Source organism: Schistocerca americana, chromosome 3 (assembly GCF_021461395.2).
Source record: "Schistocerca americana isolate TAMUIC-IGC-003095 chromosome 3, iqSchAmer2.1, whole genome shotgun sequence".
In the NCBI taxonomy this organism is placed as follows: Eukaryota; Metazoa; Arthropoda; class Insecta; order Orthoptera; family Acrididae; genus Schistocerca; species Schistocerca americana.
The window spans coordinates 330,895,794-330,914,756 of NC_060121.1; the positions used below are offsets into that span (position 1 = coordinate 330,895,794).

At 38.6% G+C, this 18,963-nt stretch overlaps 1 protein-coding gene across 1 annotated transcript in view; it reads left to right on the forward strand.

The window, feature by feature from the left end:
* Positions 1-18,963, forward strand: part of LOC124605394 (phosphatidylinositol 4,5-bisphosphate 3-kinase catalytic subunit delta isoform) — a 158,073-nt gene that overhangs the window by 130,918 nt on the left and 8,192 nt on the right. Inside the window, exons 14-17 of the mRNA XM_047137038.1 lie at positions 586-774; positions 5,353-5,495; positions 9,280-9,431; positions 9,517-9,807. Coding sequence (XP_046992994.1) covers positions 586-774; positions 5,353-5,495; positions 9,280-9,431; positions 9,517-9,807 — 775 coding nt within the window. The remainder of the gene's footprint in view (positions 1-585; positions 775-5,352; positions 5,496-9,279; positions 9,432-9,516; positions 9,808-18,963) is intronic.

Below are 18,963 nucleotides of genomic sequence, written 5' to 3' on the forward strand. Positions count from 1 at the left end.
ATTAGCTACAAAGCCTGTATTGTGCCATTTTGCCACTAAGTTTTGCATTCCAGACTTTGTGAGAGGTTTCATCAGGACGCTTGCTGTCTTAAACTCTTCTGTAAACTTTCCTGTACACATTTTTCATGAATTGTGCTTTGCATAAAACTTGAAAATGAAGATACATTGTTCTATCATGAGCACTTTCTTGTGTCACATTCAGTTGCTTATTAAGCGTGCCTGCTCCTCTAATGTAATGACACAGCAGAGTACTCGGAACAGAGCATGTGGGGGATGCAAATGTACGGACATGTGACAGCGATCAATTGGTGCATCGAAATCAGTTTCCAACATTTTCTGTGATGGTTAGTTCCCCTGTTCATCAACAAGAATCAATTCAGTTCCTATCGTCTGTTTCGTCTTCTTCTTTTTTTCTTCTTCTTTGCTTTTTAAGTAATTTTTCATTTCGCCTCATCTTGATTACTATAAAAGAAATTCTTTCTTGCACTAATTTCCATACGTGCTTCAATGTGAACTTCTGTAGCAGCTAGTCTTGGTACTTTTTTTTCTAATGACAGAAATTCTTCATTTTAACAATAATTTCAGGATTGAAAAATGCAGAGTCATGGATAGCAAAATGAGGCCTTTGTGGATTGTGTTTGAAAATGATGATCCATATGGTGATGACATATTTATCATTTTTAAAAATGGTGATGACTTGAGACAAGATATGTTAACACTGCAAATGCTGAGAATAATGGACAAATTGTGGAAAAACGAGGGTCTGGACTTGAGGTAAGTGATTTCAACAGCAGCAGTTAATATTGATTTAGTCCCTTATGAATGTTTTGGGACATTCATTGCCTCTTTTTCAGCTCTATGTTTCATATTGAATCATAAACCATACAGTATTAATAACATGTACATTATTTGTAATTTATGGTACCAGGATTTTGAAATATTGTTCATTTTAAATCTCTCTCTCCCCTGCATGGCAACAGGTCGAACTTGCTGCATGCCTCTATATATAACTGACTTGACACAGAAAATAATGGACCTAGATAATCTAGGAAATTAATAGAAGTGAGAGTACAATTTGTCAGATGTCATCAGGAGAATGATTTGAAGAATTGGAAGAAATGTAATGAAGAGGGAGGAGGACTGTTCTGCAGTATTAAAAAACTTTATGAAATATGGGAGCTGCCTTAAAGTAATGATAATCATTTGTCTGCAGTCTGGCTAGCACTAATTTGAGCAGCCAATGCAATCAGTGCTATTTTTTAATGATATTTTGGGAAATTTTCTGCTTAGTGGAATGTGCCAAGGCAACATGATGATTTCAAGCTTTATTTCCAACCAGGGAATAGAGCAGCAGAAATTGACATGAGTCTCTTATTTTCCTTACATGATGATGATCAAAATCTAACACCACAAATAAGTTTGTGAATGGAACATAAGTTAGAGCAGCAAGCAGTAGTTTTTGGAGGCATAATTTTACTTCTGCCCACATTATATTTATTTAGTTATTTATTTATTTATTCACCCATCAACAATCACCATTGTGTGGATGTAGTCAAAGGATACACAGGAAGCAATTTTTGTATAACTTGCACAAAACGCATGGTCCTTCTGATACAGCTGCTCATCAGCATGAATAGTTTATGACTACCTGCACATACACCTCTTTTAATATTATTGACAAAATGCTAACAACCCGGATGTTGGCACTGAATTGTGTGTGTTTGGAGAGTGGCATATGACTCTAAACCTAAAGAAATGTGTAATTGTACACTTCATCTGATTTGTTACACTTTCTCTTCTTACAGAGACTAAACGTGTAACTTCCTCAAAATATTTTATCAAGAACAGACATTCCAGTATACTTCTTCATACATGATTTCATGAGATTATTAAGGTTTGAAAGAGGAATAACATACGTGAAACATGCCACCATTTTGTCGTGAAAAAATTTCTACTTTTTTTTTTTTTTTTTTTTTTTTTAAGTTGAAGAGACCAGTGGCTGACCAAATAAACTGCTGTCACATGGTGGCAGTTTATTGGTCAGCCACTGGTCTCTGGTGTGCTTTGCTCTTCCATACGCTGCCGATCACTGAACTTTTAGGGTTGTAGCACACTAGGCAGCCAGGCTGTAGCAGCAGCCAAGAAAACAATGACAGTGCATTGTAGACCGTACACTGGGCAACTAGGATTTCCTTGCTGCAGAAGCCATTAGAACACATCAGACTGCATGACCGCCAGATGGCTCCACACATTTATAGTCATCTCTTTCAGGCAAATAATTTTGTAAAACACAGAATGGTTTTATTCTGGCAGTTGCAAATTCTTCTCAGACATCATTTGGACATTGACAAATTCTCCATTTATTTGCCAGAATGCCAAACGTGCATCCTGTAAACCACCTAGTCTGAGACAGTCAGTAGTTAAACATTCTTTTGTTGTGTGTTAAATTTCTTCCCCCAAAGGAGGCATTAAATTTTTAGATTTTTCCAAATGCCTTGCCGTCAACAATTATGACCATAATCTGTACTCCATTGCTTGATATGGGGCTTTTCTCTGATATTCATAAATTTTTATTAATGAGTTTTTCATGTGAAATTGATATATTTTTCCCACGTGGAATGTTTCTCTCTATTTTATATATATATATATATATATATATATATATATATGATGATTCAATATAATAGAGGGAAGCATACGCGGGAAAAATATATTTAAAAACAAAGATGATGTGACTTGCGAAAGCTTGAATTTTGTGTGTATGTATGTGTCTGTCTGTGTTTCTATCGACCTGCCAGCACTTTTGTATGGTAAGTCACTTGTTTTTTTTATATATATATATATATATATATATATATATATATATATATATATATATATATATAAAAACAAAGATGTAGTGACTTACCAAATGAAAGTGCTGGCAGGTCGACAGACACACAAACATACACACAAAATTCAAGCTTTCGCAACAAACTGTTGCCTCATCAGGAAAGAGGGAAGGAGAGGGAAAGACGAAAGGATGTCGGTTTTAAGGGAGAGGGTAAGGAGTCATTCCAATCCCGGGAGCGGAAAGACTTACCTTAGGGGGAAAAAAGGACGGGTATACACTCGCGCACACACACACACACACACACATGTCCATCGACACATATACAGACACAAGCAGATATACAAAAAGAAGTTCTCACATAAAATCTGCAACTGAATTCAACTGAATTAGCCCCCCTTTTTTTAACATTACAATCTATTGTAAAACCCTCAAGAAGAGAGAGAGGAGTGAGGGGGGGGGGGGGGGGGGGGGGGGAGAGAGAGAGAGAGAAACATGCCCATTAGTGGGAAGAAAGAAAATTCAGACCCGTTTATAACGGGGGTACTAGAAGTGATCCACAAAGCTACCCTCCAATAACCATGACACTGATATGTTGTTGAATCTTAGATCATATTCTGAGCTTGAACGTAATGAGGTATCTCGAACAGAATGGCCTCCTCCATGCCAAGTAGCATGGATTCCAAAAACATGGATCATTTGAAACCCAATTTGCACTTTCTTCACATGACATAATGAAAGCTTTGGATAAAGACAGTTAAGTGATGCCCTGTTTCTTGATTTCTGAAAAGCATATGATCCAGTACCACATTTACGCTTGTTATCAAAAGTAGAACTGTATTGGGTATCAATAGAAATTTGTGCCTGGATTAAAGATTTTTTGGTAGGGAGGGTGCAGTAAGTTATTTTGGATGTAGAGTCATTGCCAGATGTTGAAGTAACTTTAGGTGTGCCCCAGGGAAGTGTTGGGACTCTTGCTGTACATGTTGTTTACTAATGACCTTGCAGACAATATTAATAGTAACCTCAGATGTTGTGGTTATCTTTAATGGTGTACTGTCTGAAAGAAGCTACATAAATATTCAATCAGATCTTGATAAGATTTCAAAGTGATGCAAAGATTGGCAACTTGTTTTAAATGTTCAGAAATGTTAAATTGTGCAGTTCACCAGACAAAATAACTTTTTATCCTATGACTATAATATCAGTGAATCACAGTTGGAAATCTGTGACCACATAGGATCAGTTGTGGTTACAGCAGGTTGTAGGCTTCAATTTGGTGGTAGAATATTGGGGAAATGCAATTGGACTACAAAGGACATTGCTTACAAATAACTCGTGCAACCCATCCTAGAATATTGCTCAAGTGTATGTCACTCTTACCAGAGAGGAGTTACAGGGGATATTGAATGTATACAGAGAAGGCAGAGAAGGGCAGCAGAATAGTCACAGGTTTATTTGATCCATGGGAGATAGTTATAGAGATGGTGAAGAAATTAACTGATAGACTCTTTAAGATAGAACTACCTTGAGAAAGTCCACTTACAACATTTCAAGGACAGCCTTTAAATGATGACTCTAGAAATATGCTACAACTTCCAACATATCACTCCCATTGGCATCTTGATGAAAAGATTAGATCAATTGCAGCACACACAGAGGCATTTAAACAATCATTCTTCCCAAGCTCCATATGTGAATGGGACGGAGAAAAGTCCTAATAACTGGGACAATGGGACAAACTGTCCACCACGCGCATCACAATGGTTTGCGCAGTGTAGATGTAGATATTAAATTTAGGAGACAAGACCTGTTAAAAATCAAAAGAAAACAGCCTCGTTCACATTTTCAGTTTTTTATTCATTAGCAGCCAGTTTCAGCCCTTTCTTCAGACCATCTTCAGGCTTTTCCCTGCCATTATGACTGCTGGTGGTGGCAGATGGAGCGAGATCCATAGAAGTAAGGATGTCACAGATCTCGCTCCATATGCCGCCACTTGCAGCCATAATGGCTGGGAAAAACCTGTAGATGGTCTGAGGAAAGGACCAAAAGCAGTTGCTTACAAATAAAAATCTGAAAATGCAAATGAGACTGTTTTTATTTTATTTTTAGCATTTTATACTAATCACTGCTTTGCTCCAATTACAAATGCTTTCTAAAATTTTAAATAGAATCTGGATTAAATATGACTCAATTATTTATTATAAAGTTGTCATTCTTGGAAACTAGAAGTGGATTCCATTATGTTCTCAATGTAGTTTTTTAATATCTTTATCATTATTGGGTGATACCCTTTTTTAATCTGTGATTTTATGAAATTGTTTCTCTTGCAACTGGAGAAAAACGAAGAAGTTAGAAAAAAGGAAAATGGGAGAAAAGCTTTATTTGAACATCAGAGCTACAATACTATCCCATTTTTCATGCATGAGAGCATCTTTTTCATTTAATCATTTGTTATTTCTTTGTGTGTACTTTATTTGATTTGGAATCATTAACTCTGTGTCACCATTGAATATCAATAGGATGAATCCCTATGGATGCATATCAACTGACAATCGTGTTGGTCTCATTGAAGTAGTTTTAAATGCTGAAACAATAGCAAATATTCAGAAGGAGAAAGGAATGTTTTCTGCTACATCAGCATTTAAGAAGGGTTCACTTTTAGGTAAGTACAGTTTTTTGTGAAGAGATGTAAATTAGTTGTTCATCATTTGATGAAGTGGAAAACGCAGCTAGTGCCTGTAAATAATTAATCAAACATTACATTGATGTGTGTTCGTATTTGGTCCATAGTGTGTCCATGCAGGAATCCAGCCTTATGCCAAATTATAAAAGTCAACTGTTTTCATCAGTTTTTGTCTTATAAGCAGTCATTGTGTTAAAGAATGACTCTGGAGACTTGAGATTTCCTGGATTGCTGTTAATTATTTCATTTCCAAGTAAGATGGCCAGTAATGGAACCCACTGTTGGATCAAACCACAGTAGAAGACATAATATGACTGTAACAAAAATTAAATATAGGTAGAGTGTACATGCAGCCAAGCAAATTGATGGTAAATAAACCAATGAAGTTCTTTGCTGGATTTCAAAAGATGAGGTGATGACCTAATGGCAGATGGATAGATTACATAAGGAAATACGCAGGGGAAACATGGGTGTGTTTAGCTGAAGGCTGGAAAAGTCTAGCCGAGGCCTTCATCCAGGAGTGGATGTCGGATGCATTGCATGGGGGGTGGTGGTGGTGGTGGTGGTGGTGGTGGTGGTGGTGGAGGTGGAGGTGGAGGTGGAGGAGGAGGATCTTGTAAACATTACTGTCTTAGTGTTTGAACACCAACTTAGTATTCGACATTTTCAAGAAACCATATTCACTTTGAAGGTATATTAATTTGGAATATTAAACCAATACATATCTTCACGTGCCAATATTTGTTCAGATAATAAAATAAACTAATGTTAATACTTAACTTTGATGTTCAGCAAGGAGGTTGTGGGTTACTCGATGGAAATTAATTGCCTGATATGGAAATTAATTGCCTGATAACTTTTCTGTATATGACTCTTCCATTTATTTTCTTCAAGTGCAGTGGATGCATTCACAGAATTTTAACAAACTTTAATTCAGACTATTCCAGTTTCTCGGGTCTTGATTTTACAAGTAGACTGGTACAATTATTGTAAAAATCCAGTTTGAACAACCACTCACTGACTGTATGGAACCTGAACTGAACAAAACAATTTGTGTGGACACAACCACTGTTGACTATATACGAGCGTAACAGTAGCAGATTACATGTGTGTTGTTATAACAGTTACTTTAGTTACTCACAAATATTCATGTGCGGCATTATGCTTTACCAAAAGGAAGAAAATGTCAAACACAAACTGTATTTAAGCGAGATTTGATTTTTTATGTAAAATTTTGTAAAATAAATCTCTTTAACAGTTCCTATACAAAAATGCAAATTATAATTAAAATTCTTAATTATTTAATTACTACCATTTATTTTATGAACAATGTTAAATTTCATAATTTACAACTTCAGTAGTCAGACTCGGATGTTACTAACTGTTTTTCCACAACTTTCTGTTCATTAAATTTATGTAAAAATAGCTGCACCATAAAAAAATCCTATTTGTACTCCTCTAATGTTGACACCTCTCTCCAATCAGGAACCTGGAAAGATATTAAATTGTTAAAATTTTATGATATTAACAACAATATATTGCACATACTATCATCAGTGAGCACACAATTTATGTTTATTTCATACAGTATTAAATAATGAAAAATAAGTTTGAAATGTTGTCACATAATAATAATAATAATAATAATAATCACTGTATCATGTTCATCATTAATCGGATGTATCAGTAGTACAATAACAGCATATCAGTTTATGACATTATAATCTACTTTCTGACTTCTTGCCTGATCAGTCTTTTTCATTCTAAGTTTTTATCTACTTTTATTTCTTTGGCCTCTTCAAGCACTAAAGTGGTTTCGAACCCTCATGCCATTCAATTTCTGTATCTTTACATAAAATGTTTTACCTAGTATTTATGTTTCATTTTTTCTGTTTACAAAGAATTTGTTAAGGATAAAAATGTTTGTCTAAAGGCAAATTTCATTAATATATGATCCCTGTCATAAATTTTTCCACTGAAGGTTATTTCTGTTCTATTTTCGCATTAACCTCTGCCCCCACCCCCACCCTCCCTCCATCCTATTCTGCTTAAGATTTATTCAGTGTCTGCAAATGACTTTTTATTTTTTAATTTTTTGATAAAGGCTACTTTTAAAAATCGAATCCTCAAATAAGGACCAATCTTCATCACACAAACCCCTCAAATGGCTCTGAGCACTATGGGACTTAACATCTGAGGACATCAGTCCCCTAGAACTTAGAACTATTTAAACCTAACTAACCTAAGGACATCACACACATCCATGCCCGAGGCAGGATTCGAACCTGCGACCGTAGCAGTCGCGCGGCTCCAGACTGAAGCGCCTAGAACTGCTCGGCCACCCCGGCCGGCACAAACTCCTCAACAGACCAAAAGGTGGTAATGGCGCTCAAAGAACTGCATAATTACAAGACATGTGTAGAAGACCAAATTTTCAGAGAAATGTGCAAATATACCAGTAACACATTTCCACCCTTCTACATGCGGTTTTATCAAAAAAAAAAATTTATTACAGAAAAATTCCCTGAATGTTTGACTGTGGCTATAGGCCACTCACTGTACAATCAAGGAAGTAAGAATAATCCAGGTAATTACAAACATATACTTCTTTTGGACTGTGCATACAAGATTTTCTCCAGAATTTCAAATGGGATTATTAAACAGCAACAGGAGGAAGACATAGGTGAATGCCAGGGAAGCTTACATGCTGGAGAAGCTGCGCAGGACAAATCACAATTGTACAAATAATTCTTGGCATGTTACAGGAAACAAAACAAATCTCTTGCAGTGATAATCATTGTAGATTTTAAGATGGAATATCATTGCTTCCAAGATCATCAATATTGAAAAGCTTGAGAAATGCCAGACTCCACTCAAAATTAGTCAGATTGATAGAACACGTTTTAACTAAAAGGAAATGTGATGTCAGGTTGAGTGGAGAATTTTCCAAGCCATTTTAAGACATGGAGACAGCTTGTCAACACTGCTGCTCCAACTTTATGTTGGAATACATAATTAGAGAATCAATATTGTAAGGTGCAAACATAATATAAATTTAAACTGCCTGGGATTCACTAATGACCTTTCTCTCCTGCCCAACAATTTTTAGGAAACTTGACAAGAAGTCAATCACTACAGGATATAGTGCAGAAAATTGACTTCACTATATCCCTTGAAAAGAAAGAAAGGAAAAAAATAAATAATATTAATCATTGACAATAGAAAACAAAATCATAGAGAAATTTAAATATGGAAACCCTGTATTGCATAATATAACAAATAAACCGACAAAAAGACATTATACTACCAAGAATACATAAAACAAAAAAGACCTCTTAGTAGCCACCAAATTAAAACATTACGAAACAGTGTACAGCCAACAATAACATACGGAAGTGAAACCATTTTCAAAACAGCCAAGACTTCAGAAATAGATGTAGTGCTGAAGATAGAAAGAAGCATAAACAGAACCTGCATAACAAGAAAACTGTCACTAGAGAACAGCTTGTAATGAAACAGTATACAAGTAAATGGAACCTGGAAATGAGCTTGATCCAGAAGTCATCCATTAACTTGTAATTTCTATCTAGGTAGTATGAGAAACAAATTCAGAAGCTTGGTGTGTGTGTGTGTGTGTGTGTGTGTGTGTGTGACTAGAATGCATGCTGTACCTGCATATGGGTACTTTGGAGTATTGTATGGGAAAATTAATTAAAAAGCTTATATTTTTACCTCATTTTATGGTATTTATTGTATTTTTAAGCTTGGCTGAAAGACAACAACCCAACTGATGTTCAACTAAATAAAGCAATAGAGGAATTCACATTATCCTGTGCTGGCTACTGTGTAGCTACCTATGTGTTGGGTGTTGGAGACAGACACTCTGATAATATTATGGTGAAGAAATCAGGACAGGTAGGTGACATTAGGTGTAATTAAATTCATTAAAAATATTGTCAATGACATGTATTTCATGTTATTTGTGTTTTTATGTTTGCAGCTGTTCCATATTGATTTTGGCCATATATTAGGTCATTTTAAAGAGAAGTTTGGTTTCCGGCGCGAACGAGTCCCCTTTGTGTTGACACATGATTTTGTTCATGTAATCAATAAGGGACAAACAAAAAAGGAAGCGTTGGAGTTTCAGATTTTTCAGAGGCATTGTGAACAGGCATTCCGAATTTTGAGACGACACGGAAGTCTCATCCTTTCATTGTTTGCAATGATGATCTCCACAGGACTACCTGAGCTTAGCTCAGAAAAGGATCTCAATTACCTAAGGGACACTCTTGTAAGTAATTTATTTTGAAAATAATTATTGATTTCTTTTTTTAGAAGCATTGAGATTACTTATAGTACAATTTTTGTAATGATAGGACAGTCATCTTTGCTTGGAATGACTGATAACTGAGGGGAAAAATGGGGAGAGAGAGAGAGAGAGAGAGAGAGAGAGAGAGAGAGAGAGAGAGAGAGAGATGAGCAGTGAAAAGTTGCTTTTTAATTTGTGAATTATACTGTTCTAAAAATTTAATGGGGTTCACATTGTAGCGTGTATTATTTGCATAATAGATTTTAATAGTTAAATATCACTCATCCGTAGTCTGGGTACCCCAGGACAAAATCTTCATCTATTAATGTTACAAAACATTAAAAATTGTGGTACCAAATGACTGTCCACACCACCCCATGCATGAAAATAATAAAAATAATTTCCTTGTAGAGTTTGCCTCCCTGTCTAGGATTTATACTGCGGTTCTGTAATCTTGGTCAAAGCTCTTCAATAAGCTCCCATCCGACACACATCAGGAAATTGTGAAGATTTATGCATCTGAAAGAAAGGTAAAAACATATCAGCCACTCCTCCTACAAAGTATCTGATCATCTCTATACAGTGACTGAAATTCATACTGACAGCACTGAGATTTTCTTGTACCTGTCTTCATAGGAGAAAAATCCACTGCTGCCATCCACATACTCCAGGCAATATGGGAATTCATATGAGTCTGTTATGAAACATAATTACAGCACCACCAGTGGATGAAACAATAATTTGCATACCTGCATCAACTTCCTATTCTCATCAAATTGCTTTCAGAAGTATCACCAAAATCACTTTTATATACGAGGCAAAACTCATATTTCACTGATACGAATCGTGCAGCTCTCAGATTACTACTCAGAAAACCTCGTATTTCTGACTACTGGACTGTAAGATAAAATGCTGCTTGTCACCACGTCTCAACTGCCTGTTTGTGTCCCACACAAAAGGGATGTCTCCACAGAATAGTCGTTGTATAATGCAGAGTGATCTGATTGAGATGTCAGAAAAGCATAACATATTTATTAAGTTAATGTATATATCTCTGAGCATTTTTCTGTAATATATGTAAAAATGATGTGAGTTGACAATGATCCATGAGGAAAGCCATAGCGTGTAGTTCATAGCGCAAACACCATATACCGAGTGAGCTAGCACAGTGGTTAGCAAACTGGACTAGCATTCAGGAGGACGATGATTCAAACCTGCGCCTGGACATCTTGATTTAAGTTTCCCGTGATTTCCCTGAATTGTTTCAGGCAAATACTGGTATTGTTCCTTTGAAAGAGCACGGCTGATTTCCTTGCCTATTGCTCCCTAATCTTATGGGACCAATGACCTCGCTGTTTGATCCCCTCCCCCAAACCAACCAACCAACTGAACAGCCAGCAAGCTTTCAGACATCAGTACAGTGTTGGGTACATCCAGTCACATCAAGACATTGTTAAATTGCACGATGTGTTCTTGGAAAATGGATTGCAGGTTCCTCACACAGGCGGAAGGCAGTGTCGTAAAAATGAGGTGGAAGATGCTCGACAAGCCATGACACAGAGCCCATGAGAGTTACCCAACTGCTGAACACCCCATACACAACATGTTAGAGCATTATTAGATGGTATCTTAACATGTATCCATACCGTATTCAGCACAAGCAAGCACTGACACAACTGAACTATGAACCTCAACTTACATTTAATGTGAGTGGCCAAGTCAATACGCATAACTGTATCACATATCTCATACAGCCAATCACCCTAAAGTGAATGTGTGGTGTGGAGTGACTCATGAGAAAATCTTCGGCCCATTCTTCTTGCAGAGGAGACTGTTCATGCCATCATTTACCTTGAAATGATTGAGCAGTATGTGGTCCCTCACTTACTGCAAGATGGGTTACTGGAAACCATTATTTATCAACAGGATGGCTCTCATAGTGTGTGAACAATTATTAAACCAGATATTCAATGACTGCTGGTGCATCCATGGAGGGACCTATCCCATGTCCTCCCAAGAGCCCTGATCTAATGCTTACAAGGTTTTCCCGGGTGAGGGGCTATGTCAAGTAAACAGTGCGAGCACAAAGACCACAGCATCTAGCCAACCCACAGAAGCAGATTGCAGTGAACTTCCAGCACATCACCCCAGGAAACCTGCACATCACATGGTGCAACGTGGATGTGAGGTATGATATGAGCCGCATTCAAAGTGGCAAATATCTTGAGCACTAAAGTGCTGTGACACAGACTTCAGACACAAACTCCAGACTCTCTACACATGTGTGTACTTTTAAAAAGCAATAAAGTTGCATTGTTTCTTGTATATGCTTCTTTATGTTTCTGACATCTCAAACAGATCACCCTGTAGGTACAAGATATTGTTGTTTGGACTACGGTGGGAGTCAGCACATTCACAAGACACAGAAGGAGAGAAGTTGTGATGGTCAGTGGCAGGAATCCAAAATCTTCTGTACAAAACACTTTCAAATTAATGGGAAACTTTATTTTTGTTAAGGGAAGAGACAATACTTAACTTCCTATGCTTCCTGGGCCTCCTATGTGCAATTACGTTGACAATCTATTACGACTTGCAGAACACAGGCTAAGCAACGTCTTCCTATTACTCAGCACTGATGCTCTTGAAGTCTGCGACCAAACTGGGATGACCAGCGATGGTTGGTTGGTGAAATCGGCGTTGACAGGGAATGCTGTACTCTGTCTTCCTGGAGATGTGGTGCTGCGTGCTCTTTCCACTGGTGTGCGGGTTAGCGCCTTCTTGATGCCGGTTTCCAGTGCTGCAGTGCCCCTAAAGCAGTCAATGCTTTAGGACTGCACATTACTCCCCATAAGCCCGCCACACCACTGGGGGGGAGGGGGGCCGACAGGAAGCTGGGTGGCGTGAAGGGCCAGGAGCTGCAACTGGGACTGATGCTGGTCCCCTACCGTACCCCGACATCCATCCTGTGTTTGGAGGGGAATATTAGTCAGAAGACCACTGAAAGGGTGCCCACCTTCTTCCTGAGCCGTTCCCACAGAAAATGGAGAGAGTGGCGATATCAGTGTCTGGGAAATTGAATTTCTGCAGCGGTGAAGGCTATGGGTCCAGCTCCATCGATTCTGCATGTGGCACCGAACAAGCGCTCGGGGTGACTGCTCTGGCCGCAAGATCCCTGTAGAATGCTAACCTGGGGACAGAAAATCTGCGGAATAATCTTACAATTGACAAGCACCAATCGGAACTTGAGTTAAATACATGCAAGCACCCAAATTTTGAAGAATCGTTCCTCTCTCTCCCATCACCTGGTGTGTCCAAAAACTCTGAAAAAACAAAATCATTAGATGCAAAGTGATACTTGCAGAGTGCAGGAGGTGCTGTGCTCTGTGGTGGATGCATAAACTGGAGCAGCATGCCCTGGTGCTGGCCATGTAGAAGCTCCACTGGTGGTAGACTGTCATGGAGCTGGGAATGTTACGTTGTGAGGAAGAGCAGCAGTATTTGCTCCCGTGAGTGGGAGGCACATTATTTGTTCATCTGTTGGAAGATCATATGTACAAATCACTTAACTTCTCCATTCGACTGAGGATGAAATGGAGCACTGGTAAGGTGACAGTGTGTGAATGGTACTATGCAATGTAGTCGAGTTCATGTGGACTGCAAATGGATATTTGCCAAAAGAGTCTACAGCGATAAGCCAACGAGTGTTCCAGAAGGTACCAACAAAAACAACATGCACTCATTGCCAGGGCGATTGAGACTTTGGCCAAGCTGAAAACGTTTGTGGTAGGACTGACAGATTCACAGCACAAGTGTAACACTGTGACATCGTCTGTTCGGTGTGGGCATCCACGCCTGGCCAAGCATAATGCTGACATGCTAACTGTTTTGTGCATACAATTCCCCCATGTTCTTGGTGGAGCAATTGCAACACATCTTCTTGCAACATATTTGGAAGCACATGCGATTGTCCAGGGGCATTTTGCAATGAAATCACACCATGTTGGATGGGGAATCTATGCCAACAAGCAAAACACTGCTGCTCAGAAGAATTCTGAATGTTTTTCACTGAACGAGGCCAGGCAGTATGGATGCAGTGCAACGAAAGGTTCAAATCAGGGTCTGCTTCTGTGGCTCGTTCAGTGCAAAAGTCTGCAGAAGTTTGGTGTCCTGCTCATCAAACTGGCAACAAGATGTGGCAGTTGCATCAGATTTAGAATTGGGACCACCAGGAAGGCGAGAAAAGGCATCAGCACTTGTATGCTTCAACGTGAGCCGATACTGTGACAAAGCCCAACATTGCAACTTCTGAGCTGTGCGTGGTGGAACAGGTTTGGACACATGAAACAAAGATTGAAGTGGCTTGTGGTTTGTCACTAGGTAAAACTTCCGACCAGACAGATAACTGTGTAACTTTTTCGTGTCATAGATAATTGCGAGCACTTCCTTTTTGACTTGGAAATAGTTACATTGAGTCCTGGTCAATAACTTTGAAGTGAAAGTAATTGGACTACCCTACGAATCAAATCTGTGCAAGAGCATAGCTCTGATTTCACTTGAAGAAGCATCCACTGTCACAACCATAAGCTTAGCAGGATCAAAATGGACGAGGCATCTGTCACTCAACAAGGCATTTTTTAGCTTCTGGAATGCAACCTGACACTCTTTGGTCCAAACAGAGGGCACATTCTTCCAGTGCAAATGATGCAGTGGAGCCATGATCTGGGTATAAAATTGAATAAAATATGTCAACTCCCCCAGAACTGGCTGCAATTCTGTTACATTTTGCAGAGCAGGCAGGTCCTGGATGGCCAGCAAATGAGATTGGAGGCAATGAATACCCTGGTTATTAAGAACATGGCCTAAGTACTGAATTTGACTGAAAAAAGGCACATTTGTCCAGGCAACACTTCTAACCTGCAAATGAAAGTACTTGAAAAAGCATACAAAGGTTACTGATATGTTCCTCCTCTGTACGTCCTGATACCACAAAGTTTCACACTTTCTGAGACTCCTCATCAACCGAAATTTGCAAATATGCATTGCATAAGTCAATTTTTGAAAAACAGTGGCCTGCACCAACCCTGTCCATTAATTCCTCAGGGTGAGGCAATGGATAAGAATCAGTTATTGTTTGTGGATTCACAATGGATTTAAAGTCAACACAAAGAGAAGTCATCCAGAAGGCTTTGGTAAGATTATTAAGGGAGAAGCCTGTTGACTAATCTGGACAGGAGCAATAACATGATTGTCTTACCATTCTTTAAATCCAATTGCAACTCTGTCTCTAACTGCGTGAGGGACGGGACACACCCAAAAAACTTAGGTTGCACATTTTCCTTCACTGTTATGTATGCCGCAAAATTATTTGCTATGCCAATTCTTTCAGAAAATAAAGTAGGAAACTCCTCAATCAACTGAGTAACACTGTCTTTTGGGTTGAAAGCATAAACAGAAAATGCATTGTCTTGAATAAGAAGATGAAACAAATCAAATGAATCTAACCCAAAAATATTTTCACTGTCTTGCGGATGCAAAATTATAAATGTCTCGATTCTGGTGTGAGACTAGAGTGTGGCAGGTAAACTATGTACCAAGCACTGGAATGTCCTGACATTTTATACGTAGTAAGTTACATGCAAGATTTAACCAACTGTGGCAAGACCAACTGTTCTTAAGTGGCATGATTAGGCAATGTAATGGAAGCACCAATGTCAAACTTAATTCACACACAGTGTCTGGCAACGACTAAGTTCACAAACAGTTTGACTGTCGTTGCACAACACTTGGGTGGGATGAAGGCACATCCTGAATTCAGTCATTGCTTGTACCCGTAGCCAGTTTAGGGAAAACGACATTCACTGAGTGAGAAGGTGCTCCATGCTTACGAAAACAGAAGTGGGTGGAGTTCCTTTTCTTTTGCTAGCACACAGACTGTACACGACCTGGCTTCCCACAAGCAAACCAAGCCGCGTTCCACAAAGGTTTTGTGTGTGGCAATCGGTCGCAAGGCCATACCTGTTTGTCACTTTGTGTTCCAATGCAGATGGGACCTACTGCAAAATTTTCCACAGTAATAATAATTATGATGTTCAATAATTTGCAACACTTTTTTTGAAGTAGGATCAGAATGTTTGAGAATTTGTTCACAAATCCTACTGTCTGATACATTGTATGTAATTGGATCCCGAATCCTCGCATCACGATAGTACTGTCCACAGCTACATTGAAAGCAGTGGACGAACAAGTGTACTGTAACCTACTTCCTTTGTTTTCGGATTGCATTTCCTTAGGATTCTTCCAATGAATCTCAGTCTGGCATCCGCTTTACCAACGATCAATTTTATATGATCATTCCGTTTTAAATCATCCTAATACCTACTCCCAGATAATTCACAGAATGAACTGCTTCCAGTTGCTGACCTGCTATATTGTAGCTAAATGATAAAGGATCTTTCTTTCTGTGTATTGGGAGCACATTACACTTGTCTACATTGAGATTCAATTACTATTCCCTGCACCATGTGTCAATTAGTTGCAGAACCTCCTGCATTTCTGTACAATTTTCCATTGTTACAACCTCTCGATATGCTACAGCATCATCTGCATAAAGCCTCAGTGAACTTCCGATGTTATCTGCAAGGTCATTTATGTATAATGTGAATAGCAACGGTCCTATGACACTCCCCTGTGGCACACCTGAAATCACTCCTACTTCTGAAGACTTCTCCCCATTGAGAATGGCATTTCCACAATTGAAAGAATTTGTAATGAGCTGCAGCAAATTGTACCTGATCCTTATAATCTTTAGTGAGGGCAGAAACTAAATCTTCAAAAATTAGCAACTCTAGTCTGCTAGTCGGAATAACTTCTAAGTGAGATAGTTAACTGCTGTGCCAGCCATTGACAAGAAATGAGAAGGTTTCACATTACCTTGCTCCTGATGTGTAATGCAATGAGTGGCAAACTGAACATAATACTCGTTCCTCTCCTTGTGCTCGTCATTGAAAGCTCAGAATGGTGGAATACGCAACGGCGGTGCCATAGATGTGGCTAGCTGTTGTGGCAGAGTTGATGTAGCAATAGCTTCTGCATTAATGACTGCTGAACTGCTGTCAGCAACTGCGATATTTGGTGTTTCTGAAACTGAATAAACTACATTAGATCAAAGCCAGCAGCAACCGGAGGCATAGGCGCAGGTGGTGTAGGAGGCAGGTAGATGCCATTTTATGAGAGGAGTTCCACAACAAAGTAATTATACACAAATAGTGAAAGCATTGCAGCTTGTCTGCAATAAAGAACACCATTAGTAGTAACACGCCTCTGAACAAATAGAGAGAAATTAGTGACAGAGCGGCATAGAGCGAAGGCAGTGCTGGTTCTGGAATCCTCATTGCCAGATGTTGTGTCAGCTACTGTGGGATTCAGCATGGACACAAATAAGGAAGGAGAGAAATTGTGATGGTTGATAGCAGGAATCCAAAATCTTCTGTACAAAACATTTTCAAATTAATTAAAAACTTCATTTCTATTTACAGAAGAAGTAATACTTAACTTCCTGTGTTTCATGGACCTTCTACATGCAATTACATTGACAATCTAGTACACAGGCTAAGTAATGTCCTCGTGTTACTCAGTATTGATGCTATCAAAGTCTGCGACTGAACTGTGGTGACCAGCGATGGGCAGCTAGTTAAATCAGTGTTGACAGGTGGGACTGTACTCTGTCTTCTGGAGGTGTGGTGCTGCCCGCTCTTTCCATTGGCATGTGGGTCAGCACCTTCTTGATGCTGTTCCCGGTGCACACTGGTCAGTGTGCAGTTGATGCTTTAGGACTGCACAGATATGATAGTCAAACTGCCATATCTAATAAAATATTTTGGATTCCATAGGAATACCCACAGTCAGTGCTGTGTAGTTTATTTTTTTGCGCTCATAGAATTTTTTGTAGAGGTTTTTGCAGATGTTACTTTTATTTTTAGTTGGTTTCCAGCACATCTTCTTAGTGTTATGGATGAGGCAATGTGCGTACAATACGGGCATCTCTTCCAATGGTCTTCCACCAAAATGTCCTCTGCATTGTCCTTGATGTAAAAACAACTCCATCTCCAAACTAAAATTAGTAATATCTCTTACAATAAATAGCTGTCTGTATTTTCACAAATGTAAATGAATATTGTTGTCTGATAAATTTCATTGTAGTCATGTAGAAATTAAAGCAGACATAAACATAAGCAATTTGAGATAATTAAGGAAGCATCAGCTCTTTAAAAAAAAAAAGCTTACTATATTAAATGTAGCTTCAGTAAGCACAAATAGTTCGTAGCAGTTTACTGACAGTTATTTGTTCTTTCACTTTCTAACTGTTGCTAATTTTTGTCAGTGTATGTATTGATGTGTTTTACATTCATGAAGCATCTGCTTTATGGAGGCTAGTGAATGAATGAATGAATGGTTGAATGGATGAATGAGCAATAGATAGAATGAGCTCATCCATTCGTGTTTTGCTGTATTTATTTCATACTATCTTAAAAAAGAGATCGTTACAATGTTGTACATTAATGAGTCAAAGGAGGATAGCTATCTTTGCAAAAAGGTCACTCTTATTCTGCTTTCTATTTACCAACATAACATGTGATACTTGTTTAAGATCTTCTGCCATCTCCTAAGACTGGCTTACTAATTTACAAGTTTTCAATGATCACGTGTGTGTGTGTGTGTGTGTGTGTGTGTGTGTGTGTGTGTGTGTGCGCGCGCGCGCGCGCGCGTGAGAGAGAGAGAGTGAACCTTGTGTGTATGAAGAATAATACACACAGCATGCTTTGCTATCTTTCTGAAACTACCTTGTGCAAAATTTGGAGAGGAAACTGAAAAAGTTAGATGAAGGTAACAGCATACCATATTTTAATTGCATCAATTCCCAGCAGTGAGGTGTTTAAAATGAAACAGTTGCCCTAGGCAGCGAGTTATTTGAAACAAACAGATGTCACCAAAGGCATGAATACATACATCAGCATGTAAAATACAATTACAAAGCCAAAAATGGCAGTCTGTAAACCAGTTCATAACAAATCATAGCATGGTCACAGTCAGTCCGATTAACATACATAAAAATGTCCAGGTTGTGCAGGGATCATTGTC